At 39.5% G+C, this 24,097-nt stretch overlaps 1 protein-coding gene across 1 annotated transcript in view; it reads left to right on the top strand.

Annotated features, from left to right (window-relative positions):
• The window catches only part of plppr1 (phospholipid phosphatase related 1), a 38,060-nt gene that overhangs the window by 5,330 nt on the left and 8,633 nt on the right, over positions 1 to 24,097 (top strand). Inside the window, exons 2-3 of the mRNA XM_035389885.1 lie at positions 657 to 757; positions 14,428 to 14,616. Of these exons, the coding sequence (XP_035245776.1) occupies positions 698 to 757; positions 14,428 to 14,616 (249 nt within the window). The 5' untranslated portion in view covers positions 657 to 697. The remainder of the gene's footprint in view (positions 1 to 656; positions 758 to 14,427; positions 14,617 to 24,097) is intronic.

The following is a 24,097-nucleotide window of genomic DNA, read 5'->3' as shown; positions in this document are numbered from 1 at the left end:
GAATGGGTGGAGAGGGAGACAACAGTGACATCGATGGACAGGGGGTGCTCTCTGATTTTACCAAGGACTGATTTGGAGCTTTGGGGGAGGAGCTCTTAAGTGTAAGAATGTTTTGTTGCAAGGCGAGATTGGTTGTAGGGCAGAGGCAGACTATGGAGGGACTGAATCTGGGTGTTGGCACCATACCTGTGGATTTGTCTGAATGTAAGTATGTATATGATGAAAAGTAAGGGGCCCAGCTGAGAGGCTGTGCTACTTCAGCAGTGTCACACGTGTAAACATTTAGAGAGGTGACATGCTTCCTGTTGGTGAGGTAACAGCAGAGCAGAGTGGGGTGAAATTAAGCATAGGTAAATGGTCCAGGGACTTAAAGTGTTGAAACTGTCAATCGTGCCTTTTAAATGTGACTTTAAATGGCTAGTTACCATGCTTTAAGAATTTTCCTGTACCTGGTGTAAATTATATTGAAAATTAACAGAGCTGCATTAACAGTGCTGCTATTTTGGGGTGTTCTGCTGCTCTGGGCTGTGCTGCTGCTTTTGGCTGTGCTGCTACTTTGGGCTGTGCTGCTGCTCTGAGAGGCAGTTCTGCTGCTGTGTGCTGCATTCTCAATCCTTCATGAACAAAACTTTTGGTATCTCTTGTGTCTTTTTTAGATTATTGTGACGACCAACATCGAGACTTGATTCTGGAGGAAATGGCTTCAGACAACACACTGCGCAGTTACTGCATTATACCGTGCTTCATCTTTGTAGAGGTAAGGGCTTATTTAAATGTGTCACGAATGTTACATTTCTGTTGTTAATCAATTAACATCTTTAATCAGTGCTGTTCCTTGAAAATTTCAGTTGTCAGTTTTGAAATAGATGAATCAAGAAATGTCAACTTTCTGTCTAATGAGTCGGCTTTTTTCTCTTTTGGGGACAGTGTTAGATTTGAGTGGCACATAATCACACTGGTCCTCAAGAACCTTTCAATCATACCTACATGTTACAAGGCTTTGCTTGAAACACCTGGGGTTTGTTTGAGAATGTTTTATTTTCTTTGAATATAACAGTGCATATTTTTAGTTCAGCACATTTTTGGCTATTTCTGTACTGTGAATAGATTCACAGCTAATTAGTGAGCTTCAGTTTCATTTAATGTCAACCACATCCTTGTTCATTTAAATTACAGAAGCATATCATCTATTTACAACTTCAGAACATTTAAACAATACTACAGAGGAGTACATACACAAACTACAAAGATTTAATTACTGATGACAGATTAATTAACTCTTCTTTGAATGGGCGGACTTCTGGTAGAGGTATATGATGACACTTAGTGACACAATAATTCATTTATTTTTATATCTGCCGTTAGTTCCTTTCATGTGAACAATTCCAGTTAGCTGTTATTACAAACTTACTGTCATTTGGCTTGAAGTTGGCTTGAAAACACACATGCGGTGGCCCATTATGGAAAACGAAGGAATAACTTACAAATTTGCTGTTTTCCTGTTTTCATTTGTTGCAGAAATTATACATCACTACAAGAAGTAAGCTATGTATATTTTGGTTATTTTTGGTTAGCAAGCAAGCTTGTTTTCCACAGAAAAGAAATATGGCATCTAATGATTTTTAGCATTTTATTTTGGTTGAAATTGCATCACATGTCCATGTACTTATATCTGTTTTCCATGAAATTTTAGGGATTTATTTATTTATTTACATATTTATTTATACTTGTAGAAAGTGTCATCTGTGCATGTTGTCCTGAATGTCTGCTACACAAATAATCATCGTTTGTCCTATGGGTGTCTTCCCTTTTAAAAAGAGGGCCACTGAAACCAACAGTTGAACAAATACTTATTTATTCCCCAAGTACCGGAAAAGTTCCAATTGGCAGCAATTATCTAATTTGGTGTGTGGGTACATACTCAGATTAAATACAGTAATTATCAGTTAAGAATTATCAGAGGTATAAAGCCTAATGCATGTCTTCAGAGATAAAGCTTTGTGGCTGCTTGCATTAGCCTAATTGGTGTGGATTCACTCTGCAGTCCCAACAGCTGAATTGCACACCCATTATTTTGACACAGCGTGTACACCTAGGGCTGGCAGACAGCAAGCACCCGATTGGCCAGAGGATTATATATTACGAGACCAGGGGGTGAACCTTGAAACTCAACACCGGTGGTTCCTGAGACACAGTGGGTCAGAACTCACTGCTGAGTCGGTGGGCACAGAAAAAAGAGCCTGTTCACCATCTTGGGTTTACTTATTTGTTATATGAAAATCTTCTTCCTGTGGTGCATTTTAGCAATATGAAGACAAGAGTGGGGCTCTAATTGGCATTTATTTATAATATGTGCTGTTTTTCCTGCGGTGATATTATTTAAAATAAAGGTGCAATGTTAAATTAATATGTGCATTTTTTTGTAATGCCTAGGAATTTAAATAGTCTGTTTTCATTCAATTACGAGAAGCCTGTTCAAGATGTGTAAGAATGCTTCCCTACTAAACAGCATGGTTTGAAAGATGTATTGCTGATAAACATTGGCTGTGGTTTTATGATCTCCGAGGCCTCATGGTTTGTCCTTTTATTGACATTTCTCTGAAGAACTGTTCAACAGCAAGGCGGGTAGTTGCAACTTCAAAGAAATTCAACGGTTAAAATGAAGTAACATCGGTAATTTTCTGTGCAATAGAATTTGTATCCTTAGCAGTTATCAACAAAAATAAAATTTCCAACCAATTCAGCAATAAAACCTCAGAGAAAGCTTTGTAGTTTATGGGAAAATCCTCCCAGGAATTTGCAGGGCAATAAAGAAGCACGGTGCAATTTTCCAGTTGGTACACACTGACCCCTGCAGGAAGTGAGTGAGTACAATATCCTGTGCTTTCAGTCTGACAAGGTCATAGCAGGAAGTATCTGTGTTCTCAAAGAACCATCTAAATTTAGCAAGCTGTATTCCCCAGTGTGGTGCCATGTCCCAGATTAAGAAATCAGTTTTTTGTCAGTAATACAAGACAAGACATGAATCTTAAATGTGTGTTGAACTCGTTTCAGTTGCTATAAAAATAACTTTTGACGAGTTTTGGACAGTGAAACATAGTGCTAAAATAAAAGTCTGTCACCTCCGGTCATGCTAACTGTGTCATTAGACTGCAAATTTAATTCTGTTATACCCAGCCTGTGCTTACAGTGAGTGCCTTTCTAGAGGTGCATGGGAGTCCATTTCATTTGTAGTGCCTGAAATCAAAAGTGGCGGGATGACTATAAATGATTGAATGAAATCTGCCCCCTGTGCGTAAACAAATTTAGAAAACCTCTGGAGAAATGTATGACTCTACCAAACACATGAGTACTTCTGTGGTGTGCCACTATATAGAAAAACAGAGTGTTTTTGAGTCAGGGTCAACATGTCTCCCAAATGGAAGCAGAATAATGATTATCCAAAGGGATTTGGATCCTGTACTGTTGCTTGGTGAATGGTATGTGAATAATGTGTGGAATAGAATGATCGAATGGGGGGGGGGGTTTAAAAATTTTATGTCCTATTTTCATGGCAGGTGCAAGGATGCACATTTGTAAAATGGGATGGCTAAAATGATTATATTTCTGGTAACTTGATATTAATAATTAATGGTCACCAATATTTATTGCTCTGTTTTTCCTCTGATGCACAACTGCAAATGATAAGAATAAATGCAGTAAAAAATGAAGCAAAAAGACAGGAAGAGGCATCACCATTGTCCTTGGAGTGTTATGAGTGCCTTATGACAGATTAATAATGTACATTTTGAAATATACATTCATAGCAGGGATTCTGTACATGGGAGATGAGATCTTGAAACTGTGTTTTCCAAATAGCGGCAGGACTACTGTATTAGAATGAAAATATATTTTGCATCATATGCAAATTGGTTAATCTAGCGCTTTATTTTGATAAACACACCACTCGTAACAACACACTGTCCGTGGCAGTACAAATGAACAACCACCAATTAAATAAAGAGTAAAAATGTACAGGAATAAAATAAACAGTTGTAATAATAAAAACTAAAAAAAAAGAGGTCAGTCACACATAATGAGCATGGAAAAAGTTTATAGTGAATACTTTACACTTTTGCCTGGAATGGTTTGGAACAAACATTTATTTTTAAATGGAAAGAAACATGATTTTATTTATCATTATTTTATATTAGCCCAAAGGTTTATTTTTACCGGAAAGATTTAAAATGTAATTTAGGTGGCCTTACGAATGAATATGCATTATGATGAAACGCAAAGAAATAATTGCGTTATGCTTCCAACTGAATAAAGATGCGTCCTCCTGTGTAATATCTGCGGTGATAGGTTTCATTAAATATTTAGTGAATGGAATAGCAAGTTTAGCTGAGTCTTTCTGGGGGTCTCTTTGTAATATGCTTTCATGTCAGGTTGACAAAATAAGAGCGTACATGCCAAAAAATCAAAGAGCAGGTGCCGCAGGCATGCTTATGTAAAATAGCTGGTTGTTTCGCCTGAGGCATCGTTGAGTGTCAGGCTCTGCACCTATAAATTTTCATTTGCCACCCTTTTTGTTCCAGGTCCAGTTCCCTGGCACAGTAGAAACAAAAATACTGAATCACTATGCTAATTAAAAAAAATTAAAAAAAAAGGAAAAACTTGAAGGTGAATGGCATCATACCAATTGCAGACATCCAAGACCCTCTCTGTGTTTTCAACAAGTGTCTCTTTAATTGTTTTATTCGCTAGGCATGCTTATCTAGCAAAATGTATAATGATATCATGCCAAGACGCATCATATTCCATTATAAGAGTCACCGGTCTCATGACTGCAGGGCATTGAATCGGCATCAAGCTGAAAAAACAAACCAGTAATTGAACAGTATTTCAGCACGAATACGGTCACATAAAGATGACATCATATTATACCAATGCGCTCGTGTGTTTAACCCAGGAGGGCGCGTGCCTTAAGCAGTAGATGGATTTGAAAAGGAATGTCGTGGCAGAGCACACCAGAGTCGCTCTGGTTCAGCGGAGACAGGGAAGTCTTTGCCAAACCCTCTTTGCCCGGGCCGTGCCAATTATGCACCGCTGGCGCTGCCAGGATCGGATTTCACGCTGTGGCACACGTCACTGCACTGGCAGCGAGGACCACCTGGGAGCCCCATCAAACGCTTCCCCAGTACGTGTCATATATATATTCCACAGGCTTTAACTCTCACTTCAGAGCTGGGATTCAAACATGTAATGTTTTGTCACGTCTGGCTTTCAAGCAGTAATAACTGCAATGTCTATTTTTTTTGTTGATATGTTATACTATAAACGGACGGATGCTGTTTTTTGAAGTACAAGTGTTTTTGCAGTTACTGTTTTTATCATTGTAAGGACAAGTCTGAACTGCAGTGCTATTAGACAGCTTTCGGGGACTTTACACAGTTGCAGCTCATACAGCTCACATACAGCTCAGTCCACCCCATGGGTGATAAAACTTTGGTATGTGAAACTACATATCTTATTGATAATATAACAAGTAATCTTTTCAACTAAAAATACATTGAAATATCACTTAAATGCTGCTTTTATTTTCAGAAATACTGAAAAATATGTTTTGGAATCTTTAAAATTATTATGGGGGTGCTGTGGCAGGCATTTATACGGCTGGGGAGACAGTTTGGTGTGCTTGTATTGTGTTATTCTGCTGTCTAGCCATGTGTAAATGAAATAAGAATGCTTGCATGATGTTTGACAGTTGGATGATACTATGGTATAAAATGCCTTTTAATTAAATGTCATCTTGTCCAAATGGGACTCTATGAAATAACTGAACACTGAACACTAAAACCAGCAGTATATTTCCATGTACACTTGTATTCAGTGTGACGGCATTATGCAGAATAGCGTCTGACCTGTGTAAAAAACGGAGGCTGCTGGTAATATTTGCATCATTCATGTTGGAATGCACATTCCAGACAGTTATGACCATTAATAAAGAAAACATTTTATTACTGTAGTAAAATACTTTTCCGCATTTTCAACTTTCCATTTTCGAAACTTTGGAGTTTAGTGCTCTTTTCTATTGGAATAACATCATTGGACTGACTGAGCAGTCTGCCTTTAAGATAAGGGCAGAGTAAACAGCTTTTTGGCTCTTTTTTTGCTTGTCCAAGAATTTATTAGTCGACCCACATTTCCTTCAGGAGTAACTTACCTGCAAAGTGCCTAGGTGTGCAAAGAAAAGGTGGGCAAAGTTGGAAAGCGATTGTAGCCTACATCTCTGGTTTCTAATTCCTGGCACAGGTTGGGATAACATAAGTAGTTCTTAGGTTACGGCCTTCGAGAGAGACAATATATATGGCAAACTTGATCATGGTCCATGCAATATTACATTGTTACTACGTATTCTGCTTTGGTTGACCAGACTGTAAGAATGCTGCCTGTTCCTCTCTCTCCCCTTCACAAACATCAGAGTGAATGTCCTTAGGCAATTAACAGCCACGCTGAGGGCCTTATCTATGTATACAAATTTAGGGTGTCATGGTGTCTCCTCTCCTGGGGAGTTTACCTCTGATGAGACACCAGAACACAGAGCTATTTATGGGGGTGTCAGGGCTCAGTGTGGCCACAGAATACCATAAAGATCACATCTCCCTTTTTCATTTTGATTCCTTAATGTCTATGTGGACTATGGCTGTTGAGGCCTGCCAGTTGGGTATTTCCATTCTTTGAGGCAGTTCCAGTGTCAAGTAGAGGTAAGGTATGACTGACCTTGTCTCATGGATGTAATATTTTGCCTCAGGATGGAGATTGCACTACTGCCTGGACTTAACAATTATTGCTAACAACCATCTCCTGTTGTTAAAAGCAGTAAGTAAATGTCCATTTTCAAATCTGCCCAATGGTGAGTACATATTTTTTGAGGTACAGTAGACATATACAGGGCTGTAGCAGTTGTCAAAGATCTGTGCTGATACCCCTTGATGTAGGGCAGGCTGATGTTAGCCTTAGGGCTGACTAATTTTATTTCCTGTCTTTTGAGGTTTTCGGCAAATGCAAACATTTAACTTAAACCATAGTTTTTGTGATTAATTGTTTATTATGCTGCTTATTAAGCTAATGCTTAACTTTGTAATAAACAAATGAACTGCTTTGATCTCTTCAATAGTACAATTCGTAGAGAAAGCTAAGGCCTAAAACAGAGTGATGTGCCATGAGATATCCCTGAATTCTGTAACATATAGCCATGACATGAACAACACAGCCTATATGCCATTGCCTGCCCGAATGCCTAAGCATGCTCCATTTGTTGAGGAACACGAGCATGTCTGTGCGATCTGGGATAGTTCTGGTGCGCAGTCTGCTGAAGGTCAGACCGGCAGCTGTGAAGACGTGTGCAGACGGCACCGATTTTCCAGGAACGGAGAAATGAGCTTGTTGCTAATGCTGCCTGTCGAGGGAACCGTGACTCGTTAACTATCCGCCAGTCGAGGGGATCGGTGTCTAACGACAGAGAAACGTCTTTCTACTCTAAAATCTAATCACCAGCAGGCTATTCATTGTCATGGTATATCGATATTTGACCATTTAATCAATATAATTAATCAATCAACATTCTTATTAACGATGAACAGTTAATCAATTAACTGTTAACGTCCCTACCATGAATGTTTTGATAATAATATCATGGTTTTAGCCCTGCTTTCAACAACATTAGGTCACTTTAATTTAAAAGTAAATTAGTCGGTTTTTAGATAAGCCAGTCATAAATGAGACTGACCCCCCCCTGTTTCACCCTTGAACTCAGCATCAGCCAAACAGAGCAAGCATGCTCAAGCCCTGCTGGGTAAGGTATTTAAGATGGCCAAAGGAAAACATTTTAGTTGGTTTTGGAGCCTTGGAGAATAAGGTTTTTATTTGACTGGTGGTTCCTTGGTTGTGTGTTCAAGACATCTGAGTTTTTCTAGCTTGTTCCCTTTTGTTCCTGTTGTGCTAAAATTGGAAGGGCGTAATACTAAATAATAAATCAATGTCAGTGTTCGATTTATTCACAGGCACTCAGTTTGGTGTATTAATTTTGAGGATTTCCAAATTGAATCCAAACGATAGCTTTCCAAAAAACTAGCAGTTTTGGGACTGCGGGTTCTCAACTTAACCTAGAACTCCTTCAAAATAGGCTATATTGATGATATAAGATAACCTCTCATGGCTTATGACTTGTCACATGTCTTGGACTTCATAAATTTGTTTATACTGAATATTATGAAAGTGTTATTATGGATGTTAATATTAATCTCTTCCATTTTGACTGTAATAGTGAAGTAAACAAAATATATAGTATAGTAAAGCAATAGTATAGTATGTCCACAGGCTGGCCTGAGATCACCTTGGGATCCCTTGGGGTGAGTTGGCTGGGAAGAGGGACATCTGGGCGTTAGAAAATGGAAATGGATGGATAGTAAACAAATAGTACTGTGCACTGTGCAAATACTCAAAAGAGTCTAAATCCTTTATGAACTACATCACCCATATGCGCATATGACAAAACATGTCTCAGTAATACAGTTAAGAGACATAATGTTGATAGCCAGCTTGTGTTAAGAAATATTTCTGGCATTTCTTATCAGTGACCATTATTGTGGCCATGATCACAAGCTATAAATCGTTGTAAAACACAAATATTCCTTGATATACATTTACATAATTAGTTTATTCTTCTGCCTCTCTTTCCAAATATTCTACTTGCAAGATTACAATAAAATGGTTGCTCGTCTACTGAATTAAAATGCACTGAACAATATGTCATTTTTATTGACAGAATGTTCAGAACTGTACACAGTGGCACAACCACTTTTACGTACATCAGGATGCAGCAGTGAGCTACAACCAGAATAAAAGTCAACATTGCATAACGCGGGGGCCAGCCTCTGTAAATAATTGTGTGTCAGCGTTCACTAATTACTGACATTCTACCCTGCTGTCATGCATATTTACAACATCAGCAAACATAATTTAAAAAAGCAACAAGTCAGAGGAATTTATTAGCCTGCGCCGCATTTCATAAATTGCTGTGGGTGGGGAGTTTGGAGTAGCTTCCTTTGAACTCCTCTACAGTGTGGTTTCATTTGGATCAATGAACTGACATTCCATCTGTCATGACACAGGTTATTTGTTGTATGTGCTATGTAAAAAGTTGTGTAAGTCGCTCTGGATAAGAGCGTCTGCTAAATGCCTGTAATGTAATGTAATGTAATGTAATATTTATTTTAGCAGATGCGAGCTGTTGTAGTGATCATAAACAGATGAGATCTCTGTTGAATAACACAAAATCTATGCGGCCACTATAGATGCTAGTCTTCGACGACTGTGGGAGTCTCCTAAACACCTTGGGTTGTAAAGCAATTACATGCCAGGGCTAATGACTTACGTTTTGCAGCATAGCTGTATGGGTATGGGGTTTGCCTTACCAACTTCATACCTGCATGGCTGCCATCAAAATACTACAATATAATAACATATGCAAATCTGTGTATGAACAAGCCTATTGAGCTGTTTTGGCAACCTTATCATTAATAAGTGTGTGTGAATTGGAATTTCTGACTGGGTTCCAATTGTGCTGATTGACAGATCTGCATAAAAACATGGATTTGGTGTTCAGTGTACGTAATTTATAGAACCTGGTTTTCCCTGTGGGCGTTGTTATATGCAACAGTAAAGTATGTCAGCATCTTTTCTGATGTTCTCTTCCATGTTTTTGTACTATAAATACTCTGGCATGAGTATGGACGTTAAAAAGGCTGATGTTGATTCACAGAAAAAAGCTTTATTGCATGGCCTTAAAAAAGAAATGAAAACATTTTATGTGATGGACAGTTGTGGTATTTTTAAACAAATGTAGTAATAATGCTTTCAGCATTATGCTTGGTGTGTACACTACATCATTTTTCATAATTGAATACATTTACATTAATTTGATATTTTCAGGAAGCAGTTCATGAAAAAATGAAAAAAAAATCTTGCCATTGTTTGATGTTTCTAACATCTATAAAATAAGTAGGCCTTACAAAGTGTCAGTGATTATGCATTTTATGTCTAGCTGGACACATTGTTATAGTTCTGTTTTGTCCTACAACTACCCTAGGTATTACTATAGCACCAGTGTACCACATGCTGGACCACAAACCCTGAATGCCCCATACCAACCACTCCAAAACTGGCAGGCAGTCAGAAACTTCTGTAAATATGTAAAATATCCTTCACTGCACACAAAAAGATATATAGTATTACAAAAAAAAAAAACCCCTAGAGCACAAACTGTCACTTTAAACAGTGCCATGGGTGATTGATTTCCTCCCCAGAAAATTCCAGAATCCTGACTGCCGGGGGCGAGTTAAGCTTTGCTAACCCCATGTGTTGTGTATGCTGAGCGGTGTGAATGCCCACATCCAGTCCTCTGGAAATGACTTCCCTTCCCTCGCGCGCTCGGAAATTGCGCCGTGCCGGTTCCTCAGCACGGAAATCTCGCAACCGTGGACACAAAACGGTCTTATCTTGCGTGTCCTGAGAAGTTTTGGGAAATTTCTTTGCAGATAAACGCGTGAAAAGAGTGCTGTCGTGGCAGTCGCTTGGAGCCCGGTCAATGGGGCAGGGGCCCCCCGCGGGCCGTCCGCTGGTAACCGAGGGTAACTTGCGTGTTTGGAGAATTTATGAGTTCGCTCGCGCTCGGAGACCGATGGCTGGATTTGCGCCCCCGTTGGTCCGCTCTCCAGGGAGTTTGGCTCCTCCAATGCCTGATGATGAGGTTCCACACACTTCCAGGACTCTTCTCCCTTGGAATAGCGTGCTGTATAAGCATGTCAAGCAGCGGTGGCTGTGGAGCTGAACATCGAGGACGCAGAAAATTTCCCCATAAAATGATTATTGATCTGGTTTTCCGGTTTTCACCGATTTCCCTGGATGAACAACACAGCGATGAAAGCGTAGCATACTCAATGCCGTTCTCCTCGATTCGGCTGTTAGGCCAGTGATGAAATTCTTTTTATTTGCGTCACAAAATTGTGCACGTTTTAATCAACATTTTTGATCTTGTGCTGCCAACAAATTGGATTGCATTTTTAAATTTCATTTGGATTGCACACTATTGTATTTGGCTTGCGATGCATGTTTATTAATTTGATTAACTTGCTACATGCTTGAGGAAACATGACCTTTTCTTTCAATTGCTATTGCCAGATATGACACTAATTAAAACAACTAGCAAATAGAGTTTAACTTGTATAATCCACTCTGACTATTGTTTAAAGGTTTTAATCAGTGTATGTATGAATACATGACATATTATTCACCTACCATTATAGTCTGAGGACTTTCCTTTTCATTTTTCCTCTTCTATTTCTACAGTCTTTACCTTATGAAAGTTTATGAAATATCAATTTAATAATGGACCATTATTGAACGTGATTTATATGTTTTGATATTTCAAATTGATCAATAAATTCACAGCGATTGTTTGCCTGTTGTATTCATTGATGAGTTGGGCTCTTCTGACTTGTAGTCCATCCATCCATCCATCCATCCATCCATTATCTAACTGGCTTATTCCTTGTCAGGGTCACAGGGTAGATATCCCTGCATGCATTGGGCATGGACAGCATTACATACACAATTCACTCGCACTCGTGCCTGTGGATAACTTGGACTCTCCAATTAGCTCAAACTGCATGTCTTTGAACTGTGGGAGGAAACCGGAATAGCCAGTGGAAACCCTCACGGGCATGGAGAGAACATGCAAACTCCACGCAGAAATGCCCCTGCCGGGATTCAAACCCAGGACCTTCTTGCTGTGAGGCAACAATGCTCTCCACTACAGCCTAGTTACACCTATAATTACTGTTGTTTCCGATGCACCAGCCATGATGTGTAACAGCTACGCGCTTGGTGCCCTGGCAGAACTTTAAAGCGTTTGGGGGATATCTCAGTTGCATTCAATTTTAATTTAAGAGCTGCTGATATACTAGCCTAGTCTACCATTACATAACTATTTTCTTTATGCTGAAAAAACATACTGCACCATACTACAAAGCTGTATTCAGAGGGCTGCAGCAACTTTGGGTGCACATAATGTCAGTCACTAGGGGGCCATACTTTTACCTTTTTCAGCGCAACACTGGTCCTCAGCTTTTTTCACTTTAAAACTGCAGACTAAACATTGCAAACTAAAAAAAACGAAAAATAAAAATAAAAAAATAAAAAACTGGCTGAACTAAGAGACCTCAGAAATAAATTGCATGTTACCCCAGGCAGAGACGAGAACACAAACACCTTCACCTCTTTATTAATTAAGTTGGCCTTCTGGGTAATGTAACTGGAGCCTTTGAAACATTGCAGAAATTTCCCAGTTATAATTGTTTCGTTTCCATCTAGAGAAATCTGTCTGCGCCATCCGCAGCAATGCGAGCACCAGTGTCAAAGCACTCTGACAGCGCTCTATGGTAAATGCAGTTTAACCTCCTAACAACGCACTCTTTCTTGTAATGATACTTCTACAGTACATGGTGTAAACCGCGTACAAATACAGTATGGTGATGTGGCTCTGTTATCACACTTTGTACACAGTAAAATGTCCAGTGCGAATTCAACTTTAACAGAGTACGACAATTATGAGGACAATTATGTACTCTGTAAGAGTTGATTGAACACTGAACATTTAACTGTGTAATTGTTTTGCTATGCGATTTCCATTCATTTAACTTTTTTTCTATATGAATGACACTTTAAGGGGGTAGGTGAAGACCAAGATGACATTATAGAGTAGGAAATAGGGGAGGACCCATACAGATTAGTGAGTGGAATATTGTGAATCTCCCACAGCAGTTTTCCCTGTGATATCAGCAGACACATCCACTGATGCATCCACAGGCAAAATCCAGAAGTTATGAATTCGGGCAGGCATTCATTTTTGACTTAACTCTGACTGCTGAGCTTTGTGATAAAATACCTCGACCTAGTTTTCTGTGTTGGATCTTATGAATAAACATTGTACCTTACCTGTTTCCTGTGCAGTGCAGTTTTTAGTAACTACTGTACAGAAGACATAACTACTGTACTGCTGAATGCCTCTTTTCCCGCTGTGGCCTTGTGCTGTCTGCAGCGTTGACCCCATCGACCTCCGAACCCTAATGTGTCCTTACACCCCTGCTGACACTACGTAATTTCCAATGACCAAATGTCCGGTTACTCCACTGCCCTTCAGCAAAAACACACTCACATATAACCTTAGTTACACAACCGTATAACTTCCTATCACTGAACCTGTCCTCAACCTGCAGTGACTCACCTCCTTTAAACCATGCTTAAGGGTTCCATTCGGAGTTCCGTCCTGAGCCTCTCTGTGTGGACTGGAACTGTGAGACCGTACCACTGAGTCATCGCTCCATTCAGGTTATTTGTGTGATTATGGATTTGTATGCTATTTTCTGTTCAGCTCTCGCACTTTGTGATATTACATTGAATTAAATTTTACTTTTGTGGTCTGCCTTTGGATCAGCTGGTTGTCTGCATGTTACCATGGAGAAGGGTGTATAAATGAACAAAATAAAACAGGAATGCAGACAACTTTTGAAAATATTTTTGGAAAGATTACCAATGATCAATATTATCAAATAATATAAACTTTACTCTTGGAAGTATTACTTAACTTTACTCTAGCCTAACAGTCTCATCATAACATTACTGAGTTTTAAATATAAGAAAACCCCCACTAATTTGAATTCATTTAATTTTATTTTGATGACAGAGGGTAAAGCATTGTGGTGTAATCTTTGTGCTGTGGCCAAACTGTGTTCTCTGTCTGAGCCAAAGAGAGTGAATAGGGAGAGGGAGGTTGAGTCATAACAGTCTGATGTTATAAAATAAAGTTGTCATAAATGGCATCAGGTTCTAGGTTGTGTATAGGAGAGCTGTCAGGGTGTATGGCAGGGGCTGATACTATATGAATATGCTGTACTTTCTCCTGATGCTTTGTGAATATGCTCTTTCTGCTGGTCAAAATGGATGGGATTAATGCTTTGTGAATATACTCTATTTCAGCTGGTCATCATGGCTAGGACTAATGCTTTGTGAATATGCTCCACTTTCTACTGGTCATAAAGGCTGGGACTAATGCTTTATGAATAAGCTCTACTTCCAGCTGGTCATGATGGCTGGGACTAATGCTTTGTGAATATGCTCTACTTTAAGCTGGTCATAAAGGCTGAGAGTAAAGCTTTGTGAATATGCTCTACTTTCTGATGGTCATGACGGCTGGGACTAATGCTCTGTGAATACGCTCTACTTTCAGTTGGTCATCATGGCTGGGACTAATGCTTTGTGAATATGCTGTATTATAGCTGATCATGACAGCTGGGACTAATGCTTTGTGAATATGCTCTATTTCAGATGGTCATCATGGCGGGCACTGTCCTGATGGCCTATTACTTTGAGTGCACCGACACCTTCGGGGTGCACATCCAGGGCTTCTTCTGCAACGACGCGGAGCTGATGAAGCCCTACCCCGGGGCGGAGGAGAGCAGCTTCATACCCCCCCTCATCCTGTACTGCGTGGTGGCGGCCACGCCCACGGCCACTGTGAGTATGAGCCCCCCCTCGCCACGCTGAGGAGTGAGCGCTGACGGACAGAACTGGGGCTTCACTCCACTGCTGAGGCTTTCATTGTTTAAATCGGGGGGCTGAGCACCGCAGGTGCTGGAACCCCATTGTTTTTGTTGCTTTTTATGACAACGATGATAGCAATCATCATCATCATCATCATCATCATCATCAAGTTAATATTAATATTATGAAGGGGTCAAATATTGTAGGTACTGGAAAACATGTCATAATTGTAATTGCGGTTGTTTTAATTGCAATTATCATTGACACCAGCACCTTCAAATTAATATTATTTGGGAGACGAACATTGATTGAAATGGTAATGTGGTTGCACAGATAATTATGACGGAATATTTAAGTGTTATTCGGCGGTGCTTAGGAACACTGTCGTAACTGTCCTGGTTTTCAGGGGCCAAGCGGTCCGGAATAGTTTACGCTCCATCGGAATTTTACGGGCTTTTATTATTAATGTGCGAGCACAGCGAGTTCCATAACTCTTTTGTTTTTGTTCTATTTTTCAACCACATTTACATAGCGTGGCTTCAACGACATCACATACATTTTAATGTCCTTTTTAATAACACCCCATGAAAATATTAATGAATAAACGATAATCGTATTTCTGTGCACCCTCAATATACTGTCTTATATTTGTGTTGTAGCAGAGCATTAATCCTGAAGCTTCCACACCTTACGATCTGCAGTTTCATTAGACGGGCTGCTGATTTAAGTGCTGGCCAATTGTGTCAGCAGTAGCAGTGTAGCGTAACAGTTAGGGAACTCAACTCCAGCATCCAGGTTACAGGTCCAGTTTCCTGCTGCAGCAGTACTGGTGTAGTCTTCAGCAATATACTTAAGGTACTTTAGCAAGGTTCTGAATTGACTTGAATGGAGCTGTATGGAAAGAGAATGGATGCTGTGTGAGTAGTTCTGGATAAGAATGTCTGCTAAGTTCCTAAAAAGTGAAAATGTTTAGATATTGGAGAGGGTTATTTAAAAGCCCCAATGAGCCCCTTATAGACTGGTCCTTAAATGCTTGGGATTCTGTTTCCATAGAGAAGAAAAACCAGAACCAACACTAGAGGGCATTGGAGCTACAACATATACTAAGAAGACAGTAAAGTCAGTACACAGAGAAGATGTCTGAATGTATCTCTCTGGGGTTATGGGCAGGCTGTTTTGGCCATTGAAAATCTTAAAAATATGAAATTTTTCCAATTACTCGTACATCAATAACACACAAAAACTTCTGTTTTGAGATGACCTTGTTCTGGTTTAAAACTACAAAGTGTATTGCACGTGTGATGAACAGCTTATGATGTGTTTTTGCAAAACAGACATTTTAAATACAACGTAGCCCAACAATAACAGTCATTATGGTCTTTTTAAATGATTATTAACCCTTTAATGGTGTATTCAGTGGAGTGGAATCATTTTTTTGGTCTGTTAAAGGACTCACAAGTTGTGCCACCAGTTTGACTCACCTTGTTTTCTTACATTGTATTTCAGTCCTCCGCCTTTGTCAAGTCTCTTCTCAAACAATTATCCCATTAGCACCAGCTCAATAATCTAAGTTGATAAAGTAATTGTCGCTGATTAAGCATAGATGATGATTGACAGCAAATATTTATAAGCGACACGTGTTAAATTCAGTTAAATTACTTGCTGTCGTGGACATGCTGCAGTGTTTTTAAATGTCGTACAGGGGCATGATAGGATTTGTTTGAAGCAGTGCAAAATGCCCACATTAAAAATGAGAGCTGTTAAATAATATTTAACTTTCACAAAAGGTTAAACTACAAAATATATATATGCATGATTGAACTAATTAACTAATCTTCAATCAAGACTGTTAAGTGAATGTAAAGAAGTATTAAAACAACACATTTTGCTCATTTTACACATTGGCTTTTTTTTTGCATTTGTGTGCTTCAGACTTCCTTCTGCAATATTAAAACAACACATCAGCAAAGAATTCACAGATTCCTGGACCTTTAATAGACCTCTATATTACGTGGTTCGTTTGTTTCTTCAGTCTCTTAAAATGAAGGTAAAACAACAAGGTCAGGGAATTTGTTATTCCAGACCTTACACACACACCAAAACAAAGCATGACAACAAACAGCAGTATTACTGTCATGGTTTTGGCTGATACCACCATTTCTTTTCCTTCCTGCGCCTTTTCTTCAGTTATTACGGCCTTTGAGTTGATTGAATTATACACGTGCAAATTTCTTTTTACAATTTGCACCTGTTGGCGTTCTATTTAAACCCCGAGCAAGCCGTTAAGCTTTGCTTCAGTGTCACTTATGTTGCACAAGAGCTGGTATTCTGTAAAGGTAAAAAGGTAAAAAGGTAAAAAGGTAAAAAGGTAAAAAGGTAAAAAGGTAAAAAGGTAAAAAGGTAAAAAGGTAAAAAGGTAAAAAGGTAAAAAGGTAAAAAGGTAAAAAGGTAAAAAGGTAAAAAGGATTGAGTTGCGATATTGAATTGTTGTGGCTATAAAATTAGCACAACAGTCTTTAGCTTATTAGATTGTTGGCAACAAGTTAGTGCCACAATCTAAGCTCAGAATTCTTTCTTTAGGGTGTTAATTTTTCAGCCTCGGTTCAAGGTCTGTTTTCTTTGAGTTGCTCCATTTTCTGCTCCGGAAGTTTTGTGTTATTTTCGGAGTTCATACTCCTTAAGCTTTAGTTTTTTTACCCAGTACGTGGGTTGTGTAGAGCTTTTCTTTGGGATACTCTCCCTAAGGAGTATTGTTTTCCTTTTCCTTATTTTTCCGCTGTCCTTGTCTCTTGAGACTTTGTGGCTATTTTACCTCCGGTGAATCGCTTAAAGAACCCCCCTGTTCAGTCGTGGTTGGTCTCCCAAAACCCCCACTCCATCACAATTACGAGTTTTATGCTATCCTGTTGATGTCAGTGTTAAATAAAATGCGTTTCAATACTCTTAGACGCGTCAGCTGGTCGAAGGTCACTGCAGGTGCATGGACTCATGGGAAAGTTTGGGTTGTGACGGGGTCCCAGTCAAGACAACTTTGGATGTGCACAGGTCTGCACTTGGGTCCGCAAGGGAGATACTGAAGGAAAAGTCAGAAATAGTTTGTCAAAACAGCTGTCGAAGGGAAATAAACCAGCTTGGTTTATTTAGTGGATGGTGGCAGGCGAACTCTCTCGATGGTCAGATAAGATGTGGGTTGGGGTGCGTAGTCTCTCTGTCAAGGTCCTTAAGAGGTGCGCCTGGTCAGTTAAACGTGTGTGTGTGTGTGTGTGTGGGGGGTTCCCAGCCAAAAGCTGGTGCCTAATCGATCAAGCAGTGAGTTTATTGCAGGGTCACGAGAGGAAGGGGACAGGCACTTCAGCAGTTACATGAAAAGCAAGTCTACCCTCTTTTAATAGGACATAACTAACCCTCATCTAGTCCTCGCCACCCGCCAGGTCTTGACGATGACACACAAATTCAACCATTCAACCATTCCTCCAGCATGCAGAAGGCTTTTGAATAAAAGTGCACACCCTGATACAGTAGTTTATAGAACCCCTTTTAGCAACAGTAACCTGAAGTAATTGGTTTCTGTATCAGTCTTACAGTACAATGCATCAGAGAAATTGTGACCTTATAAAACTACTTCAGCTCATGTATGTTTGAGGACATTCATTGCTGCACAGTTCCCTTAAGGGCCTGTCTTCACATCTCAATGGGGTTGAGCTCTGGACCTTGACTGAGCCATTCCAAACCCCCTGCCCCACTTTGAGTCTTTTGTCTTTCAGCCATTCAGTCAGATTCACTGGTGTGCGTAGGATCATTGTCCTGTCACATGATCCACTTTCTGCCAAGCTTTAGCTGTCAAACTGGCGCCCTCAGATTTACTCTAGAATGCACTGTTATAGAGAGGCATTCATGGTGGACTCGACAATTGTGAGGCATCCAGGTCCCGTGACTGCAAAGCAGCCCAAAATCATCGCTCCTTCACCAACATGCTTGATGGGTATCACAAGGCTCTTGTGGCAATATGTGGTGTTTAGTTTATCAAACATGGTGTTGTGCTTTATGGTCAAAATCCACTTTGGTCTCATCTATCCAGAGGACAGAGTTTCAGAAGACTTGCGAGTCATTCCGGTGAAATTTTTCTAGCGATTTTGGAGAGAAGGGGTTTGTCACGCCAGCGTAACACCCCTGGGAGGGAGATGCGGCAGTGCCGGGGAACACCGTTGGTTGCCGCATGGAGAGAGAGAGAGAGAGCGCACCCACACAAACATGAACCTTCCCCCTCACGGGTTCCAGGCAAAAACAATCAACTAAAATAACAAAGACAAAATAGTTCTCCCGCTTGTAGCTGGCCAGATTTTCACCTGACCAGCTTTTCAGTGGCATATTACTTTTGTCTTGCGTGCTCAAACAAAAATTCCTAAATATAACGATTCGAAAATCATAAATGTGAGCTCCCAGTCTCAGCCCCGAACTGTGGTGAGCAGCACACCTTCAAGTACCTGGTCTGATTAGCTAACGCAGCCCAGGTGCGTGTACTCTCTCCACCAGCCGGCGCAGCCGAGACCAATCCTCTTCGGCGGACCGATTGCCACAGGGTTTTCTCACTGTGGAACGATAGACTTCGTATTGTTCCGGAATGGCTTTATAACCTCTCCCAGACTAATGAGCAGCTTTAATAGTCTCTGAGGTAATCCCTAATAGCCTTTGTCCTCGGCATGCTGTGTCCATACAAACCTGGGATGCGTGCCATTACTCTTCCCGCCTCACCTCCTTTCCTTCGCTCCCCCGCTACCACTCGTTTCCTACCCGGAAGTATGCGGAGGAAAGGAGGGGAGGAGACCAGTTTGAAGCCGCTTCGCCAATACAGTTCTGTGCGCTTTGCTTGTCTCCTCCAACACTGGGACACTGGAGGGAGGGAGGACACAAATATGGTTTCCGGGGCACAGAGGAGAGGAGGTGGTAGCGGAGGAAAGGTGGATACTTTTTTTGAATATTGGGATGCAGCCCTGAATTCTTCAAACCAAACTATCAAAGTAAGCAGGTGGTATCGCTTCCTGATGTGTGCGCTTGATTAGAAGCACCTGGTCCCAATTACCCTCTTAATTGATATGGAAGCAGTAAGGGTGCTCTTCATCACACTCGACTTCTGCATGTTGGCTTATTTTTGAATGAATAAATAATGACAAAGTTCAATTTGTGTGTTGCAGTAGGAGTCACATGAGATTAAATTTATCTACTGTAAGGACTTGATGAGGACTGAATGGGGGTTAGTTATGTCCTAATATGTAAAACCATAGAATTCCAAGAGCGTGTACTTTCTTTTTCACTTCGAAGTATTTAGTGTTTCCTTTTTTTTTGAAATAGCTTTCTCTGCTAACATGCAAGTGAATGACCATCAATCAAATGCCGTATACCTGCTCAGTTAATCTGGCGAACAATTACTTCTGTTTGCAAATATGGATTTACATGTGCAGACAAGTTAATTCTAATCACACAAACTGAGAAGTTGCGGTCAGGCAAGTTGCTTATTTGCCAGTGCTCAAATCTTATTTTTCCTTGTTCAAGTTCTGGCAGGAAAATAATGGCTATCGTAAATCATAAAACAAACGATTAGCCATTGCTGAGTTAATTGTGCTGGATTGACTGATTGTGCACCCACCAGAGCATTGATTGATGCCAGTTGATGGCAATTTGCATATCAGCAATAAGGAATACATGAATAATAAATTAATAAATAAACAAATAATAAATATATTAAAAGACTATTCAGTTTTCATTTGTTCACAGTTTTGTTTTTCCTTCTATACTTTTTTGATTTGTGGTTATGCTTCCACATTATTATTTAGACAAGAAAAACTCAACAGAACTGAGAAAATAGCCATGCAATGGACAAATAATTCATTAATTAAAATCACAAACTGATTATTTGTGGTTGAAATTGCCTCTGATCTTGGAAATGAGTAACTCAGAAGATCATCTTCACATAAATCTATTATTTCTGTGGCCTGTGCTCCATTGTAATTTGCACCCAAAGCAATCAATCCAACACTTAATTCCTGTTTTCTTTATGTTTTGCATTTCTCCTTATTCTGAGTTGCTATAATGTGAGAATATTGCAGAGATGTAAGTCCTACGTGAATTTAAAGGAGTTCAGCTTCATTAAGGAGAGGTCTGGAAAGTTTTGCTGGCTCAAGCGCAGCTCCGGTATCCAAATCTCACACTTCTCATACCTTGCGATCACTTTGGCAGTTGGTAATTTTCTAAATGGCTGAAGTTGCAAAGGTAGTGTTCATAACCTCACAATTTGAACCTTGTGGAACTTCAGCGCCCATTAATAATTTATGATTCAATTTCATGCTTCTGTACTTGCCAAAACCCATTAACAATGCTGTGTGTTTGAAAACCATCCCTTTAAGTATGATTTATATGGGAGATATATACGTAAGAAATAGTATACTGTGAAGTTGATTAACTTCTTCCTTTTTTGGCAAAACAGTATTTTCTTGTTTGGTGGCATTAATGTAATTTTAGTCAATCAAAGCAATTCCTAAGCCATGATTGTGTTATCACATAATCACATTGATGAGCAATCAGGTCAATTTTAAATAAAATTATAAATTATTTAAACCGTTGCCCAGTCTAGGAAATTCAGTTGTGAATGGCAGATCCAAATAGTAACCTGTACAGAGGGATAGATGTCATGTAAGACCTTTCTTTGAAATTTCAACAAAGAGCTCTTACTTCACGTTCAAACACCTTCTGGAAAGTTCCCTCCAGAAAGAAAGGTCAGAAATGTGTGCAGTACAGTAGAATTTGCCTTTTTAAAAGTAGTAACAGTGAACTATGCCTAATATTGACAGTTACATCTAGAAGAAACCTATTTATATTAATGTATTTAGGTGCTTGTAAAATGTCAGAGTATCTTTGTTAAAACCCATGTGATTTTAAGCACAAATTAATCCATTTTAGGTGATCTCCCTTGCCTTGTGCATCTTTTCATCTTGTGATTCAAACGCTAAAGAGATTTTCACAAAGACGAATTCACAACTGTTTGGTGGTCGGGTGGGGGTGCGGTGTATCTGTTAATCTTGATTCAAGAGGGACTCTGTTATCTGTAGTATTCGGTGGGGGTATGCTCTCCCTTGTTGCCGTTCAGGTGGCGAAAAGCCATTTTCCATAACCAGAACAGGCTAAAGTGATTTTACACACCATGTCAGGTGTGTAAATAAGCCTGCCGTCTGCTGTGTTCCAAAACGAACACTGGCCTTCAAACACAATGACGGTGCACTTGGTCTCAATAGCAGCCTGTGTGGACCTGGCTATATGCAACCTCCCAGAGTGTCTGTGGCTTGGACAGCCAGGTCAACAGCTAAACTTCCAAAGCATAACCTTTAGCATCTAGGAGTAAATTAATTGCACCCAAATCATAGTCCTTACCTGTGAGCTATCAGTTCCCAAATAAATATATTAATGAATATATGCCCTGCAGTTCATCAGAATGGAAATGAAAGCATGCTAAATTGTTTTCCTAAAAAATGCTTACTTGCCTAGGGGCAGTGGGTGGCATTTATAAAAAAAAAAAAATCAATAAAAAATTCAAGAACAAACTTATGAATTGCTAAATGATTGATTTTACTTACACTATAAGCACCAACATGTACATAAAATAGTGTATGAGACTAATTGTGTTGGAGTTAGATTAGAGATGAAATCTTATCTATTAAAAGTTAACTATGAATAATAAAATTATTTTGCCTTTCAACTGATTATGGAACCCCAATCGGATTTGAAGTGTGAATCTATTATGCATTATAATGCATTTCATTCTTTCTTCTGGATAGCAAACGTATTAAACAATTGAAAATGTATTTGTTAATGATAAATATTTCATGTTTGGCTGTTACAAAAATGAAGGTATATGTCAGTAATTATATTGCATTTTTGATTGAATTATTCATCATTAGGGACCAAACTTGAAATGGTTAGAGTGAATCGGGGCATAAAAATCTGAATATTCAGTCTACAAAGCCTGCTTAATTGTGGCATGTAAAATCTGCACTGGTACATTGTCACCGATGCTCTTGAAATAGTCACATTTATTTTATTCCACCATACAGACAAAAACATACATTTGAGTTGCAGTGACCTGGTAGAAGTGAACAGCCTCAGATCTGGATAAAAAACGTGGCTTTTTAAGAAGCTTCCCCTCGGGGAGAAAAGGCACTTTCTCTGGCCTTTCTTCCACTCCCCTGTACTGTCGGCTAGCCTCAGAGAGGCTTCAGCGCTAACATAAGTGCTTTGATTCATATCAGGACAAAGTACGTCGTAGAAAAGTACATTCCTTACTCTCAAGTTGATATGGCAGTGTCCTGGACCAAATATCTCTCAAGACTTTTTTTTTTTCAAAGCTACTTACTGAACACCACATAGCTGTGGGAAAAGTGTGCCAGGTCAAAGGGTTTTCTTTAAAAGTATTAAAAAGGGGTTGCTTTAACGTGTATGGCTATGGCTAGAATATGCAGTCATATGAATTGGGATCCATCTGGTTCTGTGTGTGTGTACAAATAAAACATATACATGCATAACATATGCTCATGGACAGATGTCTTTTACTTTTAAATAATTTGACATTGACTTTGGGGATGGATTCAATGTCATATGCCTCAACATAATATTTTTTTTTAAACTCAGTGTTCATTTTGGAATAAAATGAATCTGAAACAGTGAGAGCTTTTTCCAAGCGTGACATTTTACTGTAGCTATTTTACAGGTTTTTTTTTATTTCTTGTCCCTCAGCGACAAGTTCTAATACTGCATGTATTATGGACTGAATCAACAAAGAAACAGTCAATCATTGCTGAAGAATGGCAGATTCGTTTAGCCAGTATTTTTTCCCCCTCGCTGTCCATGATGGACAGGGTACAGTGCTGCATGTATTTCAGTTTGAAGCGACAAAGGTCAACAACTTAATAGTCCGTACATTCCCCAAAGCACTCAAAATTAATCTAGTGTGAGTACATTTATGAACTGTAAAATAAGTTTCACCGATGCTAAAATCAATCACTACAGCTATAAATAGAGTCTTGGCTTTCAAACACATACGCTAGGGCTGTAGAGTGTAAATAACATTTATTCTTTCAATTTTTTCATTTTTTTTTCCCTCTCAAAGCCATATTGAGTGCAATTGTGCCTTAACTGCTCAACTGACCCAAAAAGTGAAATTCTATTGGAAATGTAGATGCTCCCTCTTGCAATGAGCAGGCAGCCCCCCAGGCAGTGAAAGATTTGTAGTCTGTTTTACAGTTGTGGGGGGGGGTGGGGGGTAGGAGAAAAGACCACTAGAGCAGCAACACCCATTAATGCAGGGGTGGGCAAGGATGGCTGTGTCTGTTTCTGAATTTCATGCCATCATAATTTTTTAATTAGCCCAGTCATATGTACCGTGTATGAACTGATATTTTTGCCTCAT

The sequence above is a fragment of the Anguilla anguilla genome, chromosome 14, assembly GCF_013347855.1.
Source record: "Anguilla anguilla isolate fAngAng1 chromosome 14, fAngAng1.pri, whole genome shotgun sequence".
Classification (NCBI taxonomy): Eukaryota; Metazoa; Chordata; class Actinopteri; order Anguilliformes; family Anguillidae; genus Anguilla; species Anguilla anguilla.
Note: the sequence above shows the minus strand (reverse complement) of the source record. Positions and strands in the feature narration are given on the sequence as shown.